The sequence below is a fragment of the Sinocyclocheilus anshuiensis genome, unplaced genomic scaffold, assembly GCF_001515605.1.
Source record: "Sinocyclocheilus anshuiensis isolate Anshui unplaced genomic scaffold, SAMN03320099.WGS_v1.1 scaffold907, whole genome shotgun sequence".
NCBI classification, from domain to species: domain Eukaryota; kingdom Metazoa; phylum Chordata; class Actinopteri; order Cypriniformes; family Cyprinidae; genus Sinocyclocheilus; species Sinocyclocheilus anshuiensis.
In genome coordinates this window covers 779212-789163 of record NW_015546133.1, presented here as the reverse complement: position 1 = coordinate 789163, position 9952 = coordinate 779212, and the positions used below count along the sequence as shown (strand labels likewise).

General features: G+C 36.0%; 1 protein-coding gene across 2 annotated transcripts in view; it reads right to left on the bottom strand.

Annotated features, from left to right (window-relative positions):
* LOC107701101 (phosphatidylinositol 3,4,5-trisphosphate 3-phosphatase TPTE2-like) overlaps window positions 1-4488 on the bottom strand; it is a 6241-nt gene extending 1753 nt beyond the window's left edge. The window contains exons 1-16 of one of the 2 annotated variants that reach the window (XM_016503030.1): window positions 4203-4488; window positions 3965-4107; window positions 3632-3708; window positions 3338-3415; window positions 3205-3252; window positions 2883-3044; window positions 2379-2498; window positions 2198-2297; window positions 1691-1754; window positions 1442-1506; window positions 1271-1331; window positions 1057-1138; window positions 850-938; window positions 706-767; window positions 539-619; window positions 328-433 (exon numbers count right to left, since the gene is read on the bottom strand). In XM_016503030.1, coding sequence (XP_016358516.1) covers window positions 328-433; window positions 539-619; window positions 706-767; window positions 850-938; window positions 1057-1138; window positions 1271-1331; window positions 1442-1506; window positions 1691-1754; window positions 2198-2297; window positions 2379-2498; window positions 2883-3044; window positions 3205-3252; window positions 3338-3415; window positions 3632-3681 — 1168 coding nt within the window. In that variant the 5' untranslated portion in view covers window positions 3682-3708; window positions 3965-4107; window positions 4203-4488. The remainder of the gene's footprint in view (window positions 1-327; window positions 434-538; window positions 620-705; window positions 768-849; window positions 939-1056; window positions 1139-1270; window positions 1332-1441; window positions 1507-1690; window positions 1755-2197; window positions 2298-2378; window positions 2499-2882; window positions 3045-3204; window positions 3253-3337; window positions 3416-3631; window positions 3709-3964; window positions 4108-4202) is intronic. The other variant, XM_016503031.1, reaches the window with a different exon arrangement.
* Window positions 4489-9952: the final 5464 nt, after the last annotated feature.

Genomic DNA, 9952 nt, shown 5'->3' with positions numbered 1-9952 from the left:
AGGCTCCTATAGTTATGTTCAGTTATTTCACTTTAATGGCATAGAAAAGGACCCAAACATTGCCATTAAAGTGAAATTACTGAACCTAAACATTGGAGCCTGATAAAAATGCTAATTTTAGAAGAAATTTTCAGATGGCACTAACTTTTGCATCTGAACTCTTCATTCATATATATATATATATATATACACACACATGTTCTATATATTACTTTTTTATTTTCAATATATAAACATTTTATTTCACATATTTAAATGAATATGTTTTATAAGTAATATATTTATAATAATAGTACTAATAATAATTGACTACAGGCTTGGTTTTACCTGCGATGGAGTGGATTCGAATGCTCTTTATTTTCAGGCTCTTCTGAGGTGGCAGCTGAAGGTTGTATTGGTTCTTCATGATCTCATAATAACTGACGTACCTACTCTGCAAGTGCAAAACAAACAGAACATTTATCAGTAAAAAAAAAAAGGACTATACACATTCACTGGTTACTGCTGGCTTCATGGCTTCTAATCCAGTTTCACACACCTGTGAGGGAGTTTCAACACCCTGGAACTTTGAGCTCATACTTTTATCAGTCCGTCTCTCCCCAAAGTAGTCCAAACTCTCCTGTAAGATGGTTTTTTAAGAACATTTGAACACAATCCTGGATGAGAAGGATTAAATAAATGTAAACATGGATGAGCAGACTGTACCTGTGCGCTCTCAAACTGGTCGCTGTCGATGAGCCACGTGCACACCATAGTCCCAGTCCGCCCTATTGAACAAAACCCAAACTGTTAAACACTTCAGACAGACTGCATTCACAAACAACACTGAAATCCCATCAAACAACAGACCTTTTCCTCCTTTGCAATGGATGGCGATCACATTCCTGGAGTCTGCTGCCATCCACTCCCTAACACAGGCCGTGTACCGCAGCATATCTCTGACAGCATTACCAACAGACAGAGCTTCAATCACGCCTCAAAGATGACAACATGCTTGCTAAGAAATACACTTCTGCAACATGTTTTGATGTTCAGTTGTGCTGGCAGCACACTTACTCGAGTGACGGCACGTTATGGTCATCTATCATAATACGCTCCACTCTATAGTGAAATAACTTTGGATCGTAACCCTTCTCACCTGAAACAAGACGTCAGATTAGCCACCATCTTTATCATGCCTTTTAGAAATTACGAGACTGTAGAAATTATCTTTACTAGCAATTAAGGCAAAATTATCTGATCACAATCATGAAGAGAATCGTCTACTCACTACAGAGATTAAACACCTTGTAGTGATCCAGATGCTTGGTGTCCAGGAATCTAGCGACCTCCTGAAATGTGTCATTTATATTCTGATCATACAATTCAAATATCTAAACTACTTTACATGCAATTCAAATCTTCTTAAACGTTTGAGATGTTTGTCATGCTGGTGTCTTACTCTGATAGGGTTCCTATAGAGCGCCTGCTTCCCAGAAGATGGAAAAGACATGGCAATGACTCTTTCTGAAGAGAAAGAAGACCAATGATGAATCACTTTGGTTTGCAAATTAATTCATTTTGATGTCGTTTATAATGTTTCATGTGAATTTAAAAAGGTACATCTGATGCAAAATAAAAGACAAAAAAAACATGAAGATTAAATGAAATGGCTATACAAAAAAAAGACAATAACAAAAAGCAACCAAACCTGTGACATAAGTGAGGTCCAGATCAAATCCATCTTTTTGGTACCGCCTTTTGTTCTCGGACACCTGTGAGAATTATGAAAGTTTATTTATACAGTACATTTCATACGACAAAAATTGCTTTACATGAGAGTGAGAAATGTAAAAATAATTTAAGAACATATAAACAAAGACAAGAAAAAGACTAAACAGAAGACTAAAAACTAAATGAGGAAAATTAATTTAAAAATGGAATGAAAACTACACTACCAGTCAAAAGTCTGGAATAATTAATTTTTTTATATTTTTAAAATAATATTTCATAATATTGCTGTTTTTACTGTATTTTTTCATCAAAAATGCACCCTTGGTGAGCATATACATCTTATGACATTGAAACAGATTTTAAAAAAGCAGTGCAAATCAGATAGAAATCACACTCATTATCACACTCATTGGCTAAAGATACACAAAGTTATAATGACCACATCACAAAATGAGACAAACAACAGTTTCTTGGTGTCACTCACCATTCTCCTGGTGACCTTTTCAAGCTCTTTCTTCTGAGAGGCCAGTCTGAAGATACGTACCAGAATCAATATCCTCAGAGATCTCAGGAAAGTGACCACTCTGCAAACACACCATATTAATGTCGTTATACTACTATAATATTGGGTGAAATGTGAGCATGTTCTGTTAAATCTGCTGTACCTGGGAATCAGGCTGGCTCCGGAGAGATCGGAGAATGCGTAGATCATGGTGACCACCAGGGTAACAACCACAATACAAGCATCTATTATATTCAGTTTTGAGCTGAGATACACCTTGAATCTGAGAAAGATGATGATTGAAGAATGGTTTATCAGAGATTGCTAAGGAATAGATCCTGAATGTGTAAAATAATACCTTTGCACCAGGTTTTGATAACGCTCATACTGTATATAATCATATTGCAGAGCTTGTTTGCCATTTCACTTATTTTTGTGCTTGAGTTCTAGGAAACTAGTCCAGAGTGATAAAAACTTATTTGGGGAAAAACAAACCGGAAATGTGTTTCCTGAAGATCATTTCCTATCATGAGCAACTCATCATGTGAAACAAGCACTACAGCACTATTGGTTTCCGTCAGTCTAAAGCATTTTGTAAATGACGTTTGAATTAAGTGATGCAAGACGAAAGATGAAATTTGCTAAATTACTTTTAAAAACTACTAACCCTTCCACATATACATGGAGCAGCACATCAATGAGGAAAAAGAAGGAGATGACAAGAGAAATGGCCTCTAGTGCACTTCTAACATCACCACTATCGTTGGAAAGGGACAAGTCCACAATGACCAGAACAATATCCACAATGATCAGTACAAGGCCAAAAACACTGCAAATAAGAAGAGAAGCAGCCTATTATATAATAAAAAAAAAACAGTCTAAAATCTATTTTTGGAAAAACAGTAAAAGATCACAAACACTTTTATTGGATTTTACAGGTCCTGGGAGCCTCTTTATGTGACATTCTGAAATGAAATGATCCCACTCACCGAAAACCAAAAGACGTCACAAAAGGAGCTATAGTTTTCCGGACACAACTGCAAAACAAACCAGATACAGAAAAAGGCATAAGAAAATGAATCTCAAAATATCACAATGTCAACAAATTATAAGCTTACTTACTGGTACATGGTGTCTGGATCCTCAGTCTCTTCCTTTCCATCATCAATCTGCACCTCTGCCTCCTCTTTCACCCCATTACTGCTCCAACATAGATACATAGATAAAAGATACAACATAACAACATTGCATCATTCTAGAAATGTTAAGCTTACAAAACGTTCATTCGAGTCATTTGTTTAACACGCCATGTAATTCTGCTGGGAATAGTGCTGAATTACTCATTTAAAGTCGGGGGAGTAAAGGTCATGATGCTGGGGAACTGTTAGTAACTTTAATTGAATGCTTTTCACTTACCTATTAACTTCCTTGGAATCTAATCCAGGGTTAAAATGCACGGATGTCATTTTTACAGGAAAGTTTCGAGTTTCTCTCTGAAAAATAATAATAATAATAATAATAATAAATAAATAAAAATAAACTGCAGTTTATTTAAAGATAGCATATCTACTCTTATATTTTATATATAAATGATAGTTTGCCAAATACAGACAGATGCTGCACAAATTAATCAATAAATCTTACAAACACTTACATATTAGTCAATAAATAAGTTATCAATCAAACAACATTGAAAAATGAAGCAGAATTAGGTCTAACAAACCCGAACATGACAAAAGATGTACTTACTTTAGACTAATAAATCCTCAGAGAGTTCAAATTCAAGGTTTCAGAGAAGGATTAAAATATTTTCTGATTAATATCCCAATGGATTACTAATCCCAAAAGTTGTCTGCCCCAGAAAGTTTCGAATCAAGCCCTAAATTAAATATCTGCAGAAAGAAATATAACAAGCAATTATTTGTTTGTTTCAGTCTGAACAAGATCATAGCAAAAGAACGCCAGCTTTGGGAAAACCGATACAAACCAGACAGAAAGCGCATCCGGGGAAACTGTTTTCCTTCCCTTTGCTTGACTCGCAGCAGTCACAGCCTATTCCTCAAACAGTCTTTCTGTGTCATGTCTCCATGATTGTCTTTACGAGCGGTGACTGTCCCGTGATTTTTTTGTGATAACAAAGGAAGGAGGTTCAAAGGTAGCTGTAGTTTTCTTATGTCTACCATCCCACAACCACATTAACACACACCGCCCCTTTCTTCACTCCTGACCTGCTGCAGACGTAGCGGTTTTTAACTTCCTCATGCACACAAAATCAGGAGGCTGGGCGAATGGGAACGGTGATAACAACGCGAAAGCGTCCCTTAAATACAACTTCGTAGTGTTAATAAAATATGGTTTTATTTAAAGTGCGTGTGCGCGCGCAAACGCGTGAGTCAAGTTTCTTTTTTCTGTTTTCTTGGGGGCTACATCCTCCAACACCTCAGTAATTATACATCCTTGTGGGGACCTTTTTGTGAGAACAGCTTCATAAATGGACGATTTGAATAAAATCTAAAAGTGAAAAAATGAAACGCAAAATGAAAAACTCTTTACTTCATTTCCTCACGCCTTTCCAAACACGTAAGCCTAAATGACTTTATTTTCTGTGTTGACCACAAATATAGAAATGTTAAATGTAAAGACCAAAAGCAAAATAAGCAGCCTATGCTAAGTATTCAATAGGGATGGCGTACTACTTTGCTCATAATATTGAAGGTTTTGTGTGGAACAGAAATTCCACATAAATTATAAAGTAAACAACAATTGTAGGTTGTTGCTTCTGGTATGTGTGGAATGGGGGAAGATGAAGCATCTTTCTGACCGAGTGGACAGACTAGTGTGGACCATGCGGAACCAGCAGTGGCTATAAATATTGGAAATGAAAGTCTGGAAGGCATTTCATTGACACGTAATCTGGAGAAGGGTAAGAACACCACGTGCTGTATAGATTTATATTTAATAAACCTTTATTGATATTTTTTAAATATATATGCCTGCATTGCTTATTTTACTTACATTAAAATTTTTAAATAGTTGCATTTCTAAACATTACAATGTTTAATGCAAATTAAAGGGATAGTTCATCCAAAAATGAAACTTTGATGTTTATCTGCTTACCCTCAGGGCACCCAATATGTAGGTGACTTTGTTTCTTCAGTAGAACACATATGATGATTTTTAACTCCAACCGTTGCAGTCTATCAGTCGTATAATGCATGGCAATGGTAACAAAATCTATGAGAGTAAAAAAAACATGCACAGACAAATCCAAATTAAACCCTGCGGCTCGTGACCACACATTGATGTCCTAAGGCACGAAACGATCGGTTTGTGCCAGAAACCGAACAGTATTTATATAATTTTTTTACCTGTAATACACCATTATGTCCAACTGTCTTTGGGCGCGCGCACGGCATCCGGTGCGTGAGGTGTGTACGCACTCTGGCGTAGTTTACGCAAGGGTAAAAAACGATATAAATACTGTTCAGTTTCTTGCACAGACCGATCGTTTCATGTCTTTACACATCAATGTTTCGTCACGAGCCACAGGGTTTCATTTGGTTTTGTTTGTGTATGTTTTTTTGACTCTCAAAGCCGTGATTCCCATTCAGTTCCATTATAAGACTGACAGACTGCAACGGTTTGAGTTAAACATCTTTGTTTGTGTTCTACTGAAGAAACAAAGTCACCTACATCTTGGATGCCCTGAGGGTAAGCAGATAAACATCAAATTTTCATTTTTGGGTGAACTATCCCTTTAAATGGAAGTCTATGTTTGCTACATTTTATGTGATTTTATTCTTGGACAAAATTAACACATTTCTCAATTGTCATGTAAAGAATATTAGATGGTCATGTCACAGCTGGTGTTTATCTTGGTGTTTCATGCTCTCATATTTTCAAAATATTCAAATATCAGTAAGCTTGACCAGAATTTCTACAGTATCTAGACATTACATAGGAAAAGAGCCAAAAACTATGAGGTTCCATTTGTGTCAAAAATGTTTTGTGCTTTGTACTATACATTTGTTTTTGTCTACAGTCATTGCCTACTTGTTCAGGTAAATCAGTATATGTAGGCGTGTATGTTGTCTGTTGATGTCGTCTTAATCTGTCGTCCTGCTTGCTTTTTCTCTGTCGTTTAATTACTGTCGTCCTTATTGTCGTTTTGTTCTGTCATCTTGTTCTGTCGTCCTAACTGTCATCCTTACCGTTGTCTTGTTCTGTCGTCCTAACTGTCATCTTATTCTGTCGTCTTGTTCTGTCGTCCTAACTGTCATCTTATTCTGTCATCCTAACTGTCGTCCTGTTCTGTCGTCCTAACTGTCATCCTTACTGTCGTCCTAACTGTCATCTTATTCTGTCGTCCTTACTGTCGTCTTGTTCTGTCGTCCTAACTGTCGTCCTGTTCTGTCGTCCTAACTGTCATCCTGTTCTGTCGTCCTAACTGTCGTCCTGTTCTGTCGTCCTAACTGTCGTCCTAACTGTCATCCTAACTGTCGTCCTGTTCTGTCGTCCTAACTGTCGTCTTGTTCTGTCGTCCTAACAGTCATCTTGTTCTGTCGTCTTAACAGTCATCTTGTTCTGTCGTCCTAACAGTCATCTTGTTCTGTCCTCCTAACAGTCATCTTGTTCTGTCGTCCTTACTGTCGTCCTGTTCTGTCATCCTAACTGTCGTCCTGTTCTGTTTGTTCTGTCGTTCTAACTGTCATCTTATTCTGTTGTGCTTAATGTCGTCTTGTTCTGTCATCATAACCTTCATCAGCGCTGTAAAGTTAGTTTCATATTTCATATTCGACTAGGCTGCTTAAGGAACTGTCTGCAAATTCACCTCACAGTACAAAACGAAGTACAATAATTACAAATTAATGTTCACGGGACTATAGTAAATGCCTATTGGGCAAACTGACTAAATATATTTTGCCAATGTCTCGCCTTAGACAATACTTCCAACATCTCCCTTACAGTCTGTACAGAGACTGACTTATTACAGGTGAAATTTTGCCAATACCTGCTTTACTGGACGTACAGTGCACAAATATGTTTAGAAAAAAACTACTGTAATTCACCAAAAAGGCTTTTTCATGTTCCAAAGGTTGTAGTATATACCTAGTTACAAAACTTATGAGTTTGCCAATATCTCCCTTAATGTATGTACAGCGCACAAATATTTTATGAAAAAATTACAGTAATTTACCAATAGGTTTTTGTATATATATATATATTTGTGTACTGTACATACAGTAAGGGAGATATTGGCAAACTCTCACCTGGAGTAAGTCAGTCTTGTAAACAGGAATGTATTACAAGCATTAGAACATGAACAAACCCTTTTGGTAAATTACAGTAGTTTTTTTCTAAGAATATTTGTGTACTGTATGTACAGTAAGGGAGGTATTAGCAAAATCTCACCTGTAGTAAGTCAGTCTTGTAACTAAGAATGTACTGCAACCTTTGGAACATAAACAAACCCTTTTGATAAATTACAGTAATTTTTTTCTAAAACATATTGGTGTACTGCACATACAGTAAAGGAGATATTGGCAAAATATCACCTGTAGTAAGCCAGTCTCATAACTAGGAATGTACTACAACCTTTGGAACATAAAAAAACCTATTGATAAATTACTATATTTTTTTCTAAAAATATTTGTGTACTGTACATATAGTATAGGAGGTATGAGCAAAATTTCACAAATCATAAGTCAGTCTTGTAACTGCAAATGTACTACAACCTACAAAAAAAATGTGCGTACAGTAAATTTTATGAAAATAATTGTGTACTGTACATAGGCCTATATGACGAGAGATACTGCCAAAATCTCACATGTCAGTATCTAGGAACATACTACAACCTTTGGAACATGAAAAAAACCTATTGGTAAATTACTGTAATTTTTTCATAAAAAATGTTGTGCACTGTACATACAGTAAGGGAGATATTGGCAAACTTATAAGTTTTGTAACCAGGTACATACTACAACTTTTGGAACATAAAAAAAGTCTTTTTTGGTGAATTACAGTCGTTTTTTCCTAAACATTAATTTGAATGAATTATTGTACTTCGTTTTGTACTGTCAGGTGAATTTGCAGATGGTGACAGATAGGCCGACAGTAAGGACGAAAGAATAAGATGACAGTAAGGACGACAGAATAAGATGACAGTTAGGACAACAGAACAAGATGACAGTTAGGACGACAGTTAGGACGACAGAACAAGATGACAGAACAAAACGACAATAAGGACGACAGTAATTAAACGACAGAGAAAAATCAAGCAAGATGACAGATTAAGATGACGTCAACAGACAACATACACGCCTACATATACTGATTTACCTGAACAAGTAGGCAATGACTGTAGACAAAGACAAATGTATAGTACAAAGCACAAAGCAGTCGACTCATTTTTGACACAAATGGAACCTCATAAAAAGAGAAGAATAATGTTGCCTTTGGTTTATTGAGGCAGAGGAAGAATGACAAATATCGGAAGTGTCGAAGCTGAAGGAAGAGATTCGAAACTGAATAATAGATTGCTGATCGGAGAATGGAAAGTTATGCATCTGCGTAATCACCGACGCTTCAAGCTGGTTCCCAACCTGGAACTATCACTGGAACACAAGAAGACAACACTGAAACCTCACCCACCCTACCAAGTTCTGGAGGCTCATTGTTAGTTCATGACAAAGGTAATGTTTATAAGAAACCTGTGCACACTGCTAATTTGTAGTTAAGCCTTTTCATTATTTTATGAGAATTGATTATGAACAAATTTTGAAGTTGATAACATTTTTAAATCTGTATATGAAGTTTTTTTTTTTTTTTTATCTATCTGGTGTCTCAAGTCTATTTATGTTTTAAGTTTTATATTTTATTGTATTTCTTGAATTTTAACAGTGTTACTGCCGGGGTTAAATCAACATACAAAAGGAAAAGAACAGTACATTGTGATAAAACAGAGTTAAAAGAAAGTTGATCTCAAAATAGTTAAATCATTATTTTTTCTGTAATTTATGTCTGTTAGATTGTTCTGAGTTATATGACAGACTAAAACCAGGGAGCGGCTTCTACAGGATTAAACCCAAACTGTCACTTGAACCATTCCTTGTATTCTGTGACTTGGAAGATGGAGGAGGCTGGACTGTGATTCAGAAACGGACCAATGGGAAAGTTGATTTTGACAGGTAAGTCTAATGTCATATGCAATGGCTTTATAATAATGAATATTTTTGTGGAAAGTTTATGTTCTTACTTACATTCAGACCCACATAAAGATCAGTATGATCAAATCAGCATTTCTATTCACAGAAAGTGGGAAGATTATAAAAATGGATTTGGTAATTTTCAGTCAAGAAAAGATTAATTTTGGCTTAGGAATGATCATATTCATGCCCTGCTCAGTGATGGTAAGATTTGTATATAAGTTGATCAGTCTGCTTTTCTGCTCTAAAATAACACTTTTTAAATTATCTTTAGGAGAAAATGTGATAAAAATTGAATTGATGGACTGGAAAGGAGAAAGATCCTATGCCATGTACGACAACTTCAGAGTGTCAGATGAAAAAGTATGTTTTTTGGTTCATACCTTTAACACTTTAATGCCAGTCTGTGCAGGTTTCAAGGAGTTAATAGAGGTGAGAAGTCTCCTATTCCATCAAATTCCTCTTTGCCCATTCCTCATCTATCCTCAGAATAAGTACAGGCTGCACTACGGAATATACAGTGGTCAGTTGT